Source organism: Bidens hawaiensis, unplaced genomic scaffold, assembly GCF_021521415.1.
Source record: "Bidens hawaiensis isolate Kalapana, Puna unplaced genomic scaffold, B.hawaiensis_p1.1 tig00015932_1, whole genome shotgun sequence".
Lineage (NCBI taxonomy): Eukaryota > Viridiplantae > Streptophyta > Magnoliopsida > Asterales > Asteraceae > Bidens > Bidens hawaiensis.
The window spans coordinates 258,558-277,388 of record NW_027492435.1 but is presented as its reverse complement, the minus strand read 5'-3'; the positions used below and the strand labels follow the sequence as shown (position 1 = coordinate 277,388).

The window sequence follows — 18,831 nt, the reverse complement described above, 5'->3', positions numbered from 1 at the left end:
AAAAATATTTATTTTGTTGGCTTAAAAGCGCATTAGAAAACTATAGGGACTAAAATTGTCAAAACTGAAACAGCTGAGGGGACCACCCTCCTCACGTGGCTCGTAGGAGAAGATGGTGTGCCTTGCGTAGCGCGGCCCATAGGTCTGTGCAGCTGACTTTTGTGATTATTTCGGGTTTTCTCATTTCTCTCTCCATATTCATACTAATCTCGTTGTAGTTCATAATCAAGAATCCTGGAACATTGTGCGGGGCCCTGTTTTGTATATTAGTCTTTTGTATTTACTAGTTCTATTAACGTTTTATTCTAGTTAGCTGTCGGTTTGTTCCTTGTATGTTTGGGCCCAAGGCAATGTAAACAAAAGCCCATTAAGTCATAAATAATGTTAGAATGGTGCATGGAGTTTGCACTATAAATGGTGCAAGCCTCCATGCATAACACAACCTTTTGGCAAGTAATATCCTCTCACCAACTCTCTTCTCTCCCTCTCAACTTTCCTCATCGGGTAATACCCAAACCAAACAACATCCGAGATATCGGTTCCTCACTAGTAATTTCTGCTAGCTAGCGTTGAGATTGATCCAAGAACACTACTTGTTTGTTATTTGATCCGTTTATAGGACCTACAATTGGTATCAGAGAGGGTCGAATCTTGTGAATTCAATTTTGCTCTTGATTTTCGGGTTCTATTTCCGTGAATACCCGAACCGAGTTGTTAATGACCCGTTGAAGTTTGAAAATAAAGTTTCTAGATCTGGAAATAAAGATGGAAATAAAGTGGTAAATAAGCGTGTTTGATGCTTCCCCTTGTAGATCTGGATGTTTGAGATCTACAAGTTCCCTCCGGGCGTTTCGAGAATTGTTCCACCATACGCCGAAAATCCGGCGACTCTATGATCTTCTCCGACGACGAGTTTGAAGTTGAAGATGTAAAATATCAAACTCCGATGCACGTGTTTCGATTATTTTGGATCGTAGAAACTGTGGGATGAATATGAGGCTGTGGGGTTTTCCGGTAACTGTTAGGCCATGGTGGATGGCGGCTTTCCGGGTGCTTAATATATAGGATTCATTCGAAATGAATCGAATTGAATCGTTTTTCCGGCCATGGTGTTGTGTGTTGGCAGCAATGAACGGAAAGAAATAAAAGAAGAGAAGAAGGTGGCGGCGAAGGTGAAGAAGAAGACGGCGACAGCGGCCGGAACTCATTTTTCTATTTGTGGTAACCAGAATATGGTTTTCCGGTGAAAAGAACATTGAGCGCGGTTGGTGACGATGGTAGCTTGGTTTTGTGGCTGGAAATGGGTGTCGGAGCTCCGACGTATTTTTCGGTGGTGTCTTGTGATGATGATGATTGTCATTGTGTGACTAGGGTTTCTAGATGCCATAAATGGGATTTTCTTAATACTGGAGCTTCAATATTTGCAAAGTAAGGCTAGGTGGTTCACGGGCTCACAGATTAGGCTTTTTGTGTTGTTGGTGGATCAAAATTGATTTCATTTCCAAATTTGGCTGACTTATTAATTGTTAGATCCATTACTTGGGCTAAATCAGGACCATAAATATTACAAGAACTCATTTATTTGAGTCGATTATTTGAAATAGTTTTTGGGCCAAGAAATAATTGTATGTTTGGATTGACCAAACTGAAGAAAGTCAAATTTTTTCGGGTTTCGTCATTGTTGGACCGTGTTCAAGGCGTATTATTTCCATATTATTTGTAAGGCTCTTAAAAGGGAAATAATAAGCTTTGTCATTTGATCGATTTCCCTGGTAACTCATCGAGCTCGTCTTAACTTATATTGCTTAAAGACCTGAGATGGATAAAGAAGCAAGAACTCCTTCATGAATGAATTAGGTGGATCATTTCTTGAGGGGGTGATTGAAGAAGCTCCGGTTTATCGGGTTGATTTACGAAAATGTGAGACACGGATCCGACGATGTTTTGATATCATAAGTCAAGGGGTGATTGTAAGGCCAATATTTGTGACATTAGATATCAAATTACGAAACCTTTTATATATTTTATGGTCACGTTAATAATTAAAGCCGACGAAAATTCTGGACACAAAACAAGAGCTCCGGGACGTCCGTTTAACTTCAATGTGATAAAGCTTCTAGAATATTTTATGTATTAGGCTTTAAATTAATAGGACACTTGTAGTATGTTATGTATGTGCTTTTCCATTGTGTAAATCATTCATCCAAGGGGAGCTCACCTTGAATGGGCCGGTTCTTTATTAATATTATTATTCTTTTAACCAACAACGAGATAGTTCATATATCTTATCTTTATATATTTATGTTTGGTCGTTTGATATACCACACCCGTCTCGACTGTTTATAAAGTGCAAAATCCATTCATGGTCGGTTTGGGGACCTACACTTGGTATCAAAGCACTTGTAGATCCTCTAGATGGATCTCATAACTTTACTTGGATCAATCCGTGTTGTTAGTTAGCGGAAATCACTAACAACACTTGGATCTAGGATTTTAGTTTTTATGAACAAGAGAGAGAAAAATGAAGTGTTTGGTGAGAGAAAACTTCTATTTATTTCCAAGAGTGTTTTTATTTTCAAAAGAAGTTAGTAGAGAAAGGGGTAAAGTGACCCTTTTATATGGTCCCAATTTCTCCAAGTTTACATTACAAGGGTAAAAAAGAAACGTACTGAGGTACGTAATACACCGACTATTAGAAAATCAAAAGACATACACAATCCTAATAATAATAATATAGAATATTAGCCCTACACACTGCTTAGCATATTCTATCGAAAACCTACGAATTTTATCATTTAATTCAAGTTATTAATCAAGATTAGTGTTTATCTTATTCCATTTTTGAGTTTTAAACAAGTTTAGTGATTTGTTTATAAACACTAAGCCTAAATTCAATTTCTATATAAACAAGGTTAGATTGTCGTTCATTCTTTGCGACTCAGCTCTTAATTAGCACTCACTTTCACGAATTCAAGTTTTAACTCAAGTGTTCTTTAAGGTTTGACTTACAAAAGTCAAAACGGGTCTTTTAATTCACAGTCAACTAATTTCTCATACAGTTGTCGGGTAAGTTTGAATTTTTATTGATAGTTATCAACCCTTGAACGAAAACTGTCATCCAGTTTTAATGGATTTGGGAAATTTCGTGTTCTATTGAATCAATTTTAATCAAGGGTTTATGGTAAGAACTAGATTTGGCTTTTCAATTACACTATGAATTGACCCGAATTAGCTTTTGACTTTTCAATGTATTATGTTTGTAATTATGTTTTGGCCTTGTTGGAGCCGAATCCGACCTCATGTCAACATTCGGACCGTCTACGAATCGAACACTCGCTTCAGTTATATATTCTTTATTTTTAAGCTAAATATCATATTTTATTTATGATTCTTGTTTGGTTTAGTTTGATTTTAACTTTGTAGTATTTATTTGAATTTTTGGGCATCCTCCTGTTCTGTTTGGTCAGCTCGCTTAAGTCAATCTTCTTTATTTATTTGTTTTCTTTCACTTGCCAAATTTCTAAGGTGAGTAAATCAATCACATGCCCTTTTTTTAAACGTTTTAAGGACAACATGTATTATATAAACCTCATTGTTATTATTTCATATCCTCAACTACAATTCTAATATATGCTTTTACGTGTATTGCTCAATTATTTGTTACATGTAATGTGATTAATTGTTTATTGCTTTATTGTTGGTGGCCTCAACCTCATCCTCGTCATCATTTGTAACATCTTACGCCGTCAAGTAGCTTGAGTTAGTGTCATGATGAACGAATTATTATTTGTAATTGTTTAAAGTTATTGGTTGTGATTGTGCATCCGCATGAGAAATGTTTTTATTATTATATATATCTTACTGTGTATTTGTTCAACACCCTTATTTTATATATCTTTTTTTCATACATGTTGAAGGTTTATATCTTGGATGAAAGAAGAGAGAATATTTGGACCTTAAGTTGTCAATGAATTAAATAATTTTTTTCCATGTTTGTTTAGTTAAAATGCTTTGGATAATATTTGTGTGAATGGGTCAAGGAAGATAGGTCAAAGAAACACGAATGATCGTCGAAAGGGTAGAAAAGATAGATCACATGTTCAGTGTTACCATTGTGATGAGTTCGATCACTTTGCGTTTATGTGCCCAGAATGTATGAAGGAAAATGAAGAATTTAATTTGAGTAAAATTGATGATTTTGATTCATCTTTATTTATGATAAAAGGTGATAAAAAACAGTTTTTTCTGAATAAAGACAAAGTGATTTCAAAGCATTTCGAAACTGAACCAACGAAGAAAGATGTTTAGTATCTCGACAACGGAGGATCGAATCACATGACGAGAAATTCAATGCATTTATTGAGTTGAATGAACGAGTCACGTGAAAAGCAAAGTTCGAGATGAATCTTGTATTGATATTCGGGAAAAGGGTCGGTCTTATTTGAAGGAAAAACGTGGGAGCAGCGCTTGTTGACCGATGTCTACTACATACCAAGCTTACAATGCAATATGATAAGTGTTGGTCAAGCAACATAAGGTGGGCGCGAGATTCACACGAAACATGATTTGCTAACCATTAGTAACGATACATGTAAGTTTATGATGAAGGTTACAAGGACACTGATTGTATAAGAATGGCCTCAATAAAACAAGTCCCGATAAATGAATTACCATTGGAACAAAGAATTTTGCAGGTTAGGATATTCAAAGTATAAAGTTTTGGACTGTAAGAAGACAAGCCGAGTACGAGTCAGATTCCAATCAAAGATCCAAGTTCCAAAATTCAAAGTCCAAATAAGAGTGTTCAAGAAACTAAAAGTGCGGTCAAGAAAGAGATTCAAGCCCAAGGGAAGACAAGTAATGATCAAACAAATCAAGTGTTTCTTCAAGCCAGGTGGAGCCTAAAGAATGTGTGAAGTTGAAGACCCGTCAATTTCTAGTAGGAAATTAGGGGTGCGTCAGTGAGTCAGATACAACAATTGGGAATGTGTGTGTGTGTGTGTTTTTGGGGGGGGGGGGTTTGATTGTTGGATTAATTGTTCTTTGACACAAGTGTAATGTTCATCCCAAGAATTAAAAAGAGTTATTAATGGGTTGCTGAATGACCAAGTTAGAGTTATTAGGTTTCTTGTTAGTTAAGTTGAAATAATATTATAAATAGTTGCAATCAAGTTAGGGTTCGATACATGAGTTATGTGTAATACAAGTTTTTGAGTTATATTTCCTTTATAATAATATATTGAGAGTTATTCAATAATTATTTTACGTTTTGGTGAGCTATATCAATTCGTCCTTAAGTATGATTTCCAAAATTTCGTTTTACAAAGGACGATTGTCGGTATTCATAATTTTCAAATGGCGTGTGATACCCTTCACGAAACAGTGCTAATGAATCACAACGGAGACATGATATACGGAAGGATACAAGAAAACAAAGTTTCACGATAAATACACAAATAAAAGCAATGGACCCAATAGACATAACATCGATCTCTAATATTTTTTGTTGTGTAAGTGTTTAATCCAATAATTTTACAAAATCTATATAGTATTACATAATGCATTATATTTTTACCATATCATTCATCTTTTGTGATAATGAAAGAGAAAATATGTAGTAAATGATGGAAGACAACATGTAAGAAATTATCAGATTCCTCTACCAACAAATCATGAAATCAGGGAAAATGAAATTGAGTGATACCTTCCAGGTGAGTAAGAATCAGATTCCTTCAACGTTATATCATCAAAACTAGTTCTTTGTAATGCAACAGAATAAAAATTGGTGTAAAACAGGGAGTCTTAGTTTGCGTAAGACGGTAAGAGTAATTATGCATTGAAATGAGGTAAAAGGATCATTTGACTCATATATCAGATTTTCAAAGAGAGATCAAATAGCCTTAGACCTGATTTGGTATCATGTGATAAAGAATTGTACTTATTTGTGCGATTCACAATCTTCACGAATCAATGCGATGTTACAACATAACCTCTCAAACAAAGGTCAATGATAAAAGGTCACGTTATTCTACAAAAGAGTATAAAAATAAGAATGATAAGAATAATCTGTGGTAAAATATGGTCAGGCTAAATGTACCCCATGTTGCTTGTCATAACCGCAACCCCCAGCGCGCGCGAAAAAACCAACTTTCATATTAACCCTCGAAGTCATATAATTAACAAATTAGAACAAAATTAAGGATTTCAGATTATCTTACAAGCTGTGTTTTCTTATTATGATTTCAGGTTTAGGGCTTCGGATATAGGGTTTACGGTTTCGAGTTTATTTTGTAAATGATATATCATATGTATATAATTTAAGATCAACAAATAATATGGAATACAAATTGTAAAATGGAAAATAAGAGGTTTGAATTGTTTTTCTTATATACTTGAAGGGAGGAGGATGTTTAGTAAAATTAAACAAGAGAGTACGTTTAGCTGCACCCATAAAAACCACTCAAAAAATAATAAAATCGAAACTCAATATACATAAAAAACGAAAAAAGTAAAAAAAATCAAAATGTTTTTTTTGTTAAAAAAACGCAATGTTGAGAAAAAAATATTATTTGTGTCGTTTTAATTTATCATTATGTTTTTTGTTTATTTTCATCGTTGGTTGTGTCACTTTTCCTTTATGTTTTTTCGTACGTTCTGTTACATTAATCAACATTGTATTATATTTTGTTCGGCGTTATGTTATATTTTACGATCTATTGTGTCTTTTTATATTTATTATTGTGTTTTTTGTTTATTTTTGTTATTATGTCTTTTTTCTCCGACATTGTGTATTTTTTTCCTTAAATATTGTGTCTTTTTTTTGTTATTTTAAACGAGGACGACGTGGAAACATTTTACTTTATTGCATTTTTAGAAGTTTTTTTTAGGCATAAATCATTTCACACATTTTTTTTTTGTTTCATTTGTATTTTTAACTTTTTCCAATGCTAAATAATACTCCGTACAATCTGATAGTATTTATATGCTAACACCCTAGCTAACTCTTATTAATTATAAAGTCTTGTTTAATTCCAATTTCTTGATGGGGGTGTTCCAATAATAAGTTGTAAACATTGATTCATATGTTGTAACGATAAAAGAGCAAATGTGTTGTACGTGTTGGAACTTGAAATGTTGCAATAGAACAGGATAAATAATGAAATCGGGGAAAAGGAAACTAGATGATACCTTCCATCTGAGTAAGAATCAGATTCTGTAATCGTGATTTCATCAAAAGAAGATATGCAATCATAAAAGGTCTCATCGCTGTCGTAAATTTCCTGAGTTGTGGGCAGAGACTTAGTTTTCTACTACAACGAACATTAAGCACATTCAATTATCCAGTAAAATTATTATTCGGTTACCTCCATTGCCTCATCAGTTATTTCGCCCTCAGACAAGCTTGGTGTGAACGTCAAAGGTTTAAAACGAAAATATGGTCTGGACATCTTTGAAATTTTGTGACTATCCAGTAAAATTAGTATTTGGTTATATCATAAACACAAATCCCATATTAGAAAAAAAGTATTTTCATCGGTTAAACCAAATTTACAGCATGTACCAAAAGGTTAAACCAGATTACAATAGTTTAGTTTATATTTACACTTATGTCCGGTGACGGAGCCAGAAACTTTTTCATATGGGTTCGGAATTTTCGATGCTTGATTTTTTTCCAATGTCAAAGTTTTCGCGCCCGAATGGATCAGATCAGGTTGGATTGATCATTCGGTTGAATAAATAAAAAGCAATATCACTATCATAACAAAATATATCGTTAACATTCAATAAAATACAAAGTCATTAAATATTAAAATATTGCATATTATAATTTTTCTTTGTGTGTTTTCATGTTTTGAAAAATATCTTCAATTGCGACTTTGAGAAAAGAACTCATTTTCAATGCAACAAAAACAAACATCATTCATCTAATCGTCATCCAAATGATTATACAAATCCGACTTAACACGCTTCATTGAAGAAAAACACTTCTCAAACGGTAGACCAACATGTATTGGTTGTTGGTGATAGTTGAAACCTTGAGGCGAACGACGAAGGAAAAAAGATGATCGGTTACTGTGTTGATGACCGATGTTTTTTTCTGTTTATTAACTAAACTTTTTATATAATCAATAATCAATGGGTTCAAATATACTTTTTTAAAACGATAATGGGTTCACTCGTCGACAAAAAAATAAGTTCGCTCGTTAATTCAACACTATAGGTTATATATAAAACCGAAAAAGAACCGGGTTCGGCCGAACCCGGTGGTTATAGGGTGGCTCCGCCACTTTATGTCATGAATTTCCTGAGTTGATGGCCGTGACTTAATTTTCTACCCTTATAAACATCCGTTCATTTATCCGCAAAAATTAATATTCGGTTACCACCATTGCCTCATTAGTTATTTCGCCCTCAGACAAGCTTGATGTGAACCTCCAAAGGGTTTAAAACGAAAAGATGGTTTGGACATCTTTGAAATTTTGTAACTGTCCTCCTGTTTGTTTTATCATAAACACAAATCTCATATTAGAAAAAAGCTTAGTTTGTTAATATTTTCACCGGTTAAACCAAATTAACATCATGTACAAAAAAGGTTAAACCAAATTACAATAGTTTAGATTATATTTACACTTGTCATAAATTTCCTGAGTTGAGAGCCGTGACTTAATTTTCTACTAAAACGAACATTAAGCACATTCATTTATCCACCAAAACTAATATTCAGTTACCTTCGTTGCCTCGTCAGTTGTTTTCCCCTCAAGCAACCTTGGTGTGAACGCCATAGTTTTATCACCAAGAGATGATTTGGACATCTCAGTTATTTTCCCCTCAAGCAACCTTGTTTATCATAAACAGAAAAGCCCATATTAGCAAGGCAGTTAACATTTTTTTAGTGGTTAAAGTGTACAAGCTCCTCAAAACCCATCTTGAGAGTTTTGGATCCAAATGCATGATGACATAAAAGTTGTGACGACTCATCGCCGTTCAGTAATTCCATTTCATACTTTTGACACCTCCTTGACAGGTTAAACCAATTATTTGTGTTTTCCCTGGTTGTAATTATAATCTTGCTTTGATAATTAATCTCATAAGTTCCAAGTAAAGCAACTAACTTACTATGTTCAACAATGTCATCAAGAACAATGAGAGCCCTTTTTGTTTTCAAAGCCTCCTCAATCATACACGTACCTCGAGAAACAGCAGGTATGTTTCTCTTCCCCCCCCCCCATGTCTTTAAGAAGTTGTTCTTGTATTTTAAGTAAACCATTGGGTTCATTACATCTTCTATCAATGTCTTCAACAAAACTCACAAATTCAAAAGATTTCCTATTTGAATTATATATGTGTTTGGCTAGTGTTGTTTTGCCACTTCCACCCATACCATAAATTGCTAAAAACTGAAGATTGGGTCGATGTAACCATGAATTGATCTTTTTATAGCGAGTGGTCATTCCTGTTATATTGAGTAGAAGGTGAACTTCTTTGCGATCTAAATTATTGTAAATTGTATCAACAATTTCCTTCAAAAAGCTTGCTTCAGGCCTGCAAGAACAAATGCAATTTAGAGATACTTTGATATTTTAAATAAAAACCATAAATATATATACAATGAGAAAGTACAATACTATAGAAGATTTGAACATTTTACTACAAAGGCATTTTTAAGTATAATTAATTCAAAATAAACTTTGAATTAGAAGTAGAAGCAAAGAACCAAACCCGGAAACCTCCAAACCGGCCAAATCAGCAACTTTCATAAGAGCAGTCTTCCACAGGTTCACGTTGTGACGTGTCCACCTTGAAAATGTCTTGACTTTGATAGCGAACTTTTTTTTTAGTTTCCTAACATCTGCGGGCTCAACGTGATAAAAAACAGGTAGAACAAAATGATTGCATTCACTCGGTTGCTCAAGGATGAGAAGAAGCTCGTCAAGGCACCAAGTAGAAGTTGCATAATTCTCTGACAACACAACTATTGAAGTCCTGGACTCTTTTATTGCTCTCTCAATTTCAGGTTTTAGTTGTTTACCTCTGTTCATTTCTTCATGATCTCTAGAAGTAGAGATTCCTGCCTGAATCAATTTATGATATAGATGATCTGTAAAAGAGTGTCGTGTATCTTCGCCTCTAAAACTTAGAAAGACATCATAACTATAAGCTTTATCACAAGGAGAAGCCACAAGATCATTAAAAGAGGAAGTTGATGCCATTGTAAATTGTAATTAGATATGCCAGAATTCAAGCTTGCAGGTGAAGGGACGGAAGGGCTTAGTTTATAGTTTGTAGGTATCATTGAATTTATTTGCCAAAACGGTAAAAACAATAAGCTTCGGTTGGAAAATTGTATATACTAAAAGATAACCTTAAGACCTACAAATGACGGAAAAAACAATAACTTTGTCTATGGTTAACGGCAGGCATTTTTTCCTATTAAATTTACAATGTCGCTTTTAATATGCTCCGAGCCATATCCAATATCGTGCGGTTCCGCCTCTCGACAACACCGTTTTGTTGAGGTGTATATGGAGAGGTTAAATGCCGAATAAACCCCTCGTTTTCAGAGAACCGATTGAAATCACGAGAAGTAAATTCTCCTCCTCGATCGGTTCAAAACGTCTTGATTTTCTCACTATTTTCCGCTTCCACCATGACTTTAAATCGCTTGAAGGTATCAAACGCTTCACTTTTTTCCTTCAACAAAAATGTCCACATGAAACGTGAAAAATCATCTATCAAGAAGAGCACGTACCTATTTTCGACTATGGTACTAGGAGTAATGGGCCCGCATAAATCTCCATGGATTAGTTCCAACGCTAAGGTTGCTCTGAAAGTCGCCGACTTCGGAAACGGTTTCCTCGTTTGCTTCCCGACTAAGCACGAGTCACAAATTTGATTTTCTTAATCAACTTTTGGCATTCCAACGACCATATTATTTTTCACCATTTGTTTCATAGACTCGAAATTTAGGTGTCATAGTCTCGCGTGCCAAAGCCAATTCTTGTTATCAATCCGGGCTTGTAAACACACGGGTTCCCCGTCTTTAATTTAATCGTATAAAGACGATTCTTGGACCGAGTAACCCGCATCAACAATTTTCCTTGATCATCATACATTAATAATATTACTTTGTAAACTAGGAATATAATAAATGTCGGTCAATAATTGTAAACTAGGAATATCACAACCACTTTCCGTTGCTTGCCCAAAACTAATAATATTACTTTGTAAACTAGGAATATAATAAATGTCGGTCAATAATTATTGTTCCCCCGTTTTACCGACTAGCAATATCGACCCTTTCCCGCAAATATCAACATAAGGCCCATCTCCGAATTTAACTTTGCCACCAACACGCTAATTTAGCTCAGAGAAAAAAGATAAATTACCCGCCATATGGTTGCTCGCACCGTTATCCAAATACCATAAGTCTTGTTCGTTCGAAGCACCCTCGTAATCTTTTGGTATAACCTTCTGTTCATTCAAGTACACTTTTTCTTGAACGCACTGCACCATATAGAGGGGCGAGTCTTTTTCTTTTGCTTCGGCCAAATGTGCTTATCTTTCTTTCCTTCGTACCGGACACCTCGAAACGAAGTGAGCAAATTCATTACAACGAAAGCATTGAACTTCCGAGTAATCCTTTTTACCCTTTCGTTTATCCCCTTCGTTGGACCCTCCTTGTGAACCACGGTTCTGACTCCCACGTCCTCGATTCGAACATTTCCCGCGCCCCCTACTCGATTCGCGTGAAAACTGATTCGAACTCGAAGAGGATTCAGAATTATTAAACAAAAGTTTACCTTCTTCAGAACGCAACACGTTTCCTTTGATACGCTCCTCATAAGTCTTTAATCTCCCGACAACATCCTCAAAACCGACTGTTTTAAGGTCTAACACTTGCTCGAGGGATGCTATAACTTGGATAAACCGGCTCGGCAGGCTTGTGAAGAATTTCTGGACTAGCTTCCTTTCTTCATACGGTTGTCCAAGTGTGGCTGCTTTTGAAGAGATCGCAGTTATTCTCGAGGCGTACTCGTCAATGATTTAGGTTTCTTTCATCATCATACCGTCAAATTCATGTATTAACGTATGAAGTCTAGTATCCTTCACACGTTCCGCGCCCATATTTCTTGACATTATGGCATCCCACATCTCTTTTGCCAATTTAAAATTACCGATTTGAAGTATTTGTACATCGGGAATCGACTGAAACAGAAGCGCTTTCGCGATGTTAATCACATCCCAAACTCCATGAATCCCAAAAATAACCTCCATATGCATACTCCAAATCGTGTAGTTCGTTTTCGTCAAACGCGAACACTGAAACGACCTGGAGATCATCTCTTTTCCCGTTGGTTCGCGTCACCCATCTTGGTTCTACGACTATAAGTTTTTGAAAAATCCTTTGATGTAACTGGTTCAATTTTTCCAACCTACACGATTAAACCAGTTCCAAATCTGACCCGAACACGTCTTTTGGTTTCAAAGACACACAACAATTTCTTTTTCAATTATAATTGCAATTGAAATCACCCTTTTATTGTTAGCCTTCACGTTCACATACTCAAAAAAATGGTGAATTCAATTTAATATTATAATCAATTCAAGATTGTTGGGTTCCTTTTTTGTGTTTCACAGTTACTGTCTTCAACAAACAAACAATACCAATTAAAGAGTTGGCATCAATAAGGCGCGCCCCCCTTTTATTTGCAAATTTAATTGATATGGCAGAACTCTTTTGATTATTGCTGCTTCCTCATGTCGTAGGTCACAGCATAGATCCCATAACTTGATATTCTAATTTAGAAACTTAGGTCGCGGTCTCTAAATCCACCGGTTTCAGATTCATGGTTGCTGTGTGCCGGTACTCACCAGTCGGAACTCCCTCACGTCGCAGGTCGGTTCCGATTGCAGGTTTTGAACGCTACCGGTGGGAGTTCCCTCACGTCATAGGCTATTCCGACCACAGGTCCGACTTCACGTCGGTTCCAGATGTCGATTAACAACGCTCTGATACCAATTAATGGAATTGGTACCAGGTATTGAGCACGAACTCAGACTCGTTAATTTGGCTAACACCCAAACACGAATATTATTATTGAGAAACTTCACAAAACTCAATTACCCAAATTACCATCTCTAAACCCCAAAGCACGGGTATTTATAATCTAACCTATCACGTTTAGGCTACAACTAGGATTGCTAAATAATATGACATAATAATTATACTAACAATTAAATCTAAGCACATTTAATTTAATTGTTTATAACTATCCCCTCCTTAAATCTCGTTACTTAACCTTGCACGCCAAGTAACGCCCTTGAATCGAAATTCCCAACATGGCCTATCAATACCAAATTATTAAATACCGTTTGTTTTTTAAATGGTGAGAATTAAAGTCCGTTGTTAAAAAAGTATTTAATTTATAAAGTAGTGTTGATACTTTGTGAGTTGTTCTAAAAACAATTAGAGGGATGATACATGTTATGGTCATATTACGCTTTTTGTAACATTCAAAAATTACTACTAAATCATTACATTATTGCCATTAAAATGGATGGGCGTTAAGCATTCTATCAAAATTTTAGAAATAGAAAATTACTGTTTGAGTCCCGTGGTTTTAAAGCGGGGTCACTTTTAGTCCATGAACAAAATATGAACCGCTTAAGTCCTCGTGGTTTAAAAAGTGAACGATATTGTATTAAGAAACTCACTCAAAACTTAATTACAATAATGAAACACTACACGGTTTATATAGACCAAACCTAGACACGTTTGAGTCTAACTAGGATTCCTAAACAAAAGGTAAATTAATTAAAATAAACATAACAACCTAAACCAACATGTATTAGGAAGTATTAGGATCCATATGTAACTTGTGCCTTGCTTGCCAAGTTACTTTCATTGCACTTCAAGGCTTTGATTAGAAATTGCCAGCAACTCTTATCTTATAAACCGTAACTTCTAAAAGTTCACAAGTAAGATCAAAATTGTATATTTATCAAGCATGTTAAATAAATTATGTTGAATCTGATTGGACTTAAAATAGTATCCACATCCGTAATCATATAGCACTTCATAATTCACTTATTTTGAATAAATTCGAAAACTGTTACGCTAGATCATAGCATAAACGCATTCAAATATGTATCCTACATCCTGTTTTCTTACAGCTAATTATTTATTTTCAATTATTCCACACCACATAATCATATTCAAATCTTAATGCCAAACAGTCCCAAATTCAATTTTACCAAACACAATTCTTAGGCTTGTTGTTATGGTGGTCTCATCACTCCTAGGCGCCATTTTGGCCATTTCACCACCGACAACAGCGCCAAAATGTCCCAAGGAAAGCAAGATGGAGCCAAGAGGGGGACCCCTTCAGTTATTGTGTTAGGGCCCAAAGGGTTCAAAAGGTGGTGTCCATCCCATTAACAACCAGTCATATCTTTATGTTTTTTTCTTTTGTTAAAGACCTAGTTAACCCACAAAGTGCAAGTAAAGGACGGGCTAGTTAAAGTCCCACTGCCTATGTGGCAGTGACGTGGTGGTTCAACTAGTCATTGCTAGTTAAACTATAACGGATAACGTTACAACTAAACCGATGAGAAACTCTACTTTCAATAATAATAACAACAACAAATAATAATAATAATAATAACAACAATTTACCTTGAGCCCTAGGCCTCTTAAAAAAATATCCTCATTAGAAACCATAGTTAACCTCACACCAACATCCTCCTGAACAGCATCCCCAAACTTAAGCCATGACCGCCTCTCCACCGCTCGCTTACTAACCCGCACATTCACAAACTTACGAACACCAAACCTAGTAGTTATCTTAACCCGATCACCATCTTCATTAAACTTGTACTCAATCACCTTCTTCTCCTTGTGTTCATCGAGCCCAATCACACGTTCATTTTTTTAGGATTATAATAAAGTGACAAGTAAACGGGTAACAAAAAGGGTCCTAACAAAAACAAAGGTTAAGATTATACTTACCGTTTAACGGGCAACAAATACCCGGTCCTAATAAAAACAAAGGTTTGTATTATAAATTATAATAAAGTAAATGGTAAATGGGCAACAAGCTGTGCGTAACAATAATGGATGGCAAAACCGATCATAATCAAAACAAAAGTTTGGGTTTTAGGGTCGAACGGTTACATGTTTATTTTTTTTATTTAATAAAAGAATTATTGTTAAACGGTTATAATAAAGTGACTGATAAAAGAATAACACAAAGAAAAGGTCCTAAACGAACAAAGATTTGGGTTTTAGGGGACGAAAAATTACCTGATTTGGCGGCAACATGAAATCGTAATCATTGCTGTCATCGTCTTCTTCGAGTTCAACCCATCTGGGTTTTTGAGTGTCGATTGCCATTTGTTCAAAGTGAGATAGAGTGGAAAATTGATATCACGATTGATTTTACTTGAAAGTTGAAACCTTAGATGAAGTGAAAGGAATAAAACAAATATATATAGGTTTTTACCGACATACGAATTACGATTGGCCCAACGACACAATAAGATTTGGACTGTGCTATCAAACCTTTAGCATATAGAAAAGTCGGTGGGCAAATCAACTAGTTTCAATAACTAAAATCGGATAGGAACCAGTTTCAGATATAGTCAAGAAAAGTCAATAACCAGGCCATGTAAAACCGATTTATGGTATTGACAAATATTTGACTAGCTTGCCAGGTTTTTATCCAGTTTTGGGCGGGCCGAGTTAGTGTTTTGTGTTTTGACTGGGTATAGGTGGAATCGCTTACAATAGGTCCGGTATGATTTTTCAGAGGAACCGAAAGCTATTTCATACCTGCATGCCGTAGGCCGAGAAGGACCGGGTTCAGTTCCTGGTTGGGTGTGAACCAATTTTTTTTTGTTGAGGAACCAAAACTAGGTTCATACCCATGGGTAGGACTGTTCAAAACTATCCGAATTCGAATACGTATCCGAATTACCCGACTATCCTTATCCGAACAATCCGAAAATTCGGATATCCTGTTCGGATATCCAAATTTTCGGATATCCGAATTTTCGGATTGTTCGGATATGGATAGTCGGATTGTTCGGATATGGATGATATCCGAAATTTTGGATTCAGATTCGGATAGCAGTTTTCAGATTTTTCGGATACCCAAATTATCCGGTATTTTAATTTTAATATTTTTAAATTTATTTTATATTATATACAATAAGAAACCCTAGATCCAATATCACGTAACATTTAACACTTGCCTCCTTCTCTCACTACAACCGGATCTTGGTGCCTCTCTCTCACTAAAACTCTTCCCGTCGCCGGTCACTAACGCCGCCGCAGTCAGGGCGGCAACCGTCTCCATCCATCACAACCTCCCGTAGCCATCCAGCACCAGTCCTGTCGCCATCCAGCACCACCCGTCCCGTCGCCATCCAGCACCACCAGTCCCGTCGCCGTCCAGCATCGTCCATTCAACCACCCGTCGCCATCCACCATCTTTTAGTCAGCCACCGTTACAGGTCCATCGTCGCCATCTATTTTGAACAATGAAGTGATGTTTGAGTTGAAATGTGTTGTGTTTCACTTTATTCTGAACAATGAATTGTGTTATTTGGTTGTTTAATGTTTGGTTTGTTGGATTTAGAAAATTATTATTTGGTTGTATGTTTGGTTTGTTGAATTTAGAAACTTGTTATTTGGTTGTTGTATGTTTGATATGGATACTTGAATTCTTAGGATGATGTATGGTTTTTATTAGGAAAACAAGGTTTTTTTTTTATTTATTTTTTATTCGGATATCCGAAGTTCGAAGATTGAAGGTAACCACAAACAAATGACCGTGTTGTAGAATTGGCACGAGAACTATAGCAACCTCCTTGAGTGATAGAATTCCAAAAATTGCCATTTGTTTTTCTATGTTTTCTAAAAACACATCTAGTCTTTCTTTGTCTGTGTAACCCCTTGACTCAACATAATTGGTCACTTGTCTGTATAATAATTAAAATGCAGATGATTAAAGCGTTTATTGAGCGTTTTCTAATAGTACAAACAAAATAGATTAATTTGTACCAACACAGTGCTTGAAGCAAAGAATCTGAATGGTGATGCTGCAGATTTTTTCTTTTCTTCATAGTTCATTAGTTAAATGAATGCATCCATTGCATTGGTGGATGCCCGGACAGTAGTTTTCAAAGATCACCTTGAACGATTCTGTGTGAGTGGACTTGTAGACCACCTCCCAAAGGTCTTCAAGACAAGAAAATATATACTCTGAAATTATTTCTTCATATTCTGTGACACTAGCGGATACGTCAACCTCTCTCAGAAGATATGGAGATTTAATTGTTGACAATCCGGTGTCAACTGTTAAACATAAAACAACTCATTTTAAATTTGACTGAAAATAATTGTAACTATAATTAAATACCTTCAACCCCTTTTGGTTTTTATTTATAATTAAATACCCTATTTTGCCCACTCAACCACTGTATTAATAACTTTATCAATATCTGCGCAAGAGACATTGTTTTCTTGACCTGCATCACCTGCATCATTTTTTACAACAACCAAAGATGTAATATGTTCAACTGTGATTATAATTAAGCTGATACATAATTAAGCTCGTACATGTACCTTTTTAGCAGCCACTGGACCACCAACACCAACATCTAAATCAACTACATCACACAGATGTAATAAGTTTAAAACAACAACATAAGCGTTTTATGAGCATTTTAATTATACTAATAATTAATTTAGCCCAAATACCTTTTAGAGCATCCATTGGACCACCAACACCAACATCTGAATCTGGTGTTTTAGGGACCACGTTATTAATGAATCTGTTTTCCCATTCACAACATCTAACAAAGATATTGTGATTTGTTGGATGTTTATCCTTTCCTTGACGGACCAACCCATTGATCATGAGAAAATTTTATTAAATTTCTTCAACTTTTTATCCATTACCTTATTCAAAGACTGTAAAAAGAAAATATAGTTATTGTTATTTCAAAAAAAATTTTAATTTATCTCAGCTAGTTGTAATGGAGTTAAATAATAGTCAACAAGCACGATAGGAATTTGCAAAATTAAAGGTGAATAATCGCTTACATAATCATCCAAATCTTGTTCAGCTATTTGATCGGCATTATCTGTTTCAGATGCACTTTGACCATCTGTTTTTAATTAAATATAATGTTGTTATTTAAACGTTGTATTACATAAAATGCAGATAGAGTTTCTCACCATGTTCTTGTTTCTCCTCAGCTGCCGTGTTTTATTCAACTCCAGGCTTACCAGCATCACTAACTGTCACAGCAGTAGTAGCAGTAGCAGTCTCATCAAGTCTCTTCCTGGCAACATGAATTGTCACAGAAGCAGTATCAGCGACAGCAACAGCAGCATCAGCAGTCTCATCAAGTCCTTCCCTGCAGCACTAACAGTCACAGCAGCAGGAGTAGCAGCAGCCGCATCAATCCCCTTACCATCAACACTAAATGTCACAGCAACAGTAACATCTTCTTCTAAGGGAGGACCATTATTCTCCAAGTATTTTTCCATATTATTAAGAGTAGTTGTTGTTATGTAGTTGACTGCAGGCGTTGTGACGGGAGTCCCAAATGGACCATATTTTTTCTGGTATTCATGCGTGTAAAGCATCACAAGGAAGGTGATCAGACCGTTGTATTGACTGTTGATATATCTCCATTCTTCCTTGTTCATTTTCAAGTTTTCAATAACATAGTTGCACCAGTCCATATTTGGAATATCCAAGGTTTTATCAATTGTGCCGATGAATCATTGATTGACTGTTGTTGATTTTGTCACAAATC

The 18,831-nt window shown here is 35.5% G+C and overlaps 1 protein-coding gene and 1 pseudogene across 1 annotated transcript; both read right to left on the bottom strand.

Annotated features, from left to right (window-relative positions):
* Nucleotides 1-9,677: 9,677 nt before the first annotated feature.
* Nucleotides 9,678-10,211, bottom strand: LOC143550177 (toll/interleukin-1 receptor-like protein pseudogene; annotated as a pseudogene).
* A 3,576-nt stretch (nucleotides 10,212-13,787) lies between these two features.
* LOC143550176 (uncharacterized) lies at nucleotides 13,788-15,394 on the bottom strand. The gene is made up of 3 exons (XM_077040877.1): nucleotides 15,305-15,394; nucleotides 14,678-14,896; nucleotides 13,788-13,796 (listed from the first exon to the last, which is right to left on the bottom strand). The coding sequence occupies exons 1-3, from the start codon at nucleotides 15,392-15,394 to the stop codon at nucleotides 13,788-13,790; spliced, it is 318 nt and encodes a 105-aa protein (XP_076896992.1).
* Between the last annotated feature and the right edge of the window lie 3,437 nt (nucleotides 15,395-18,831).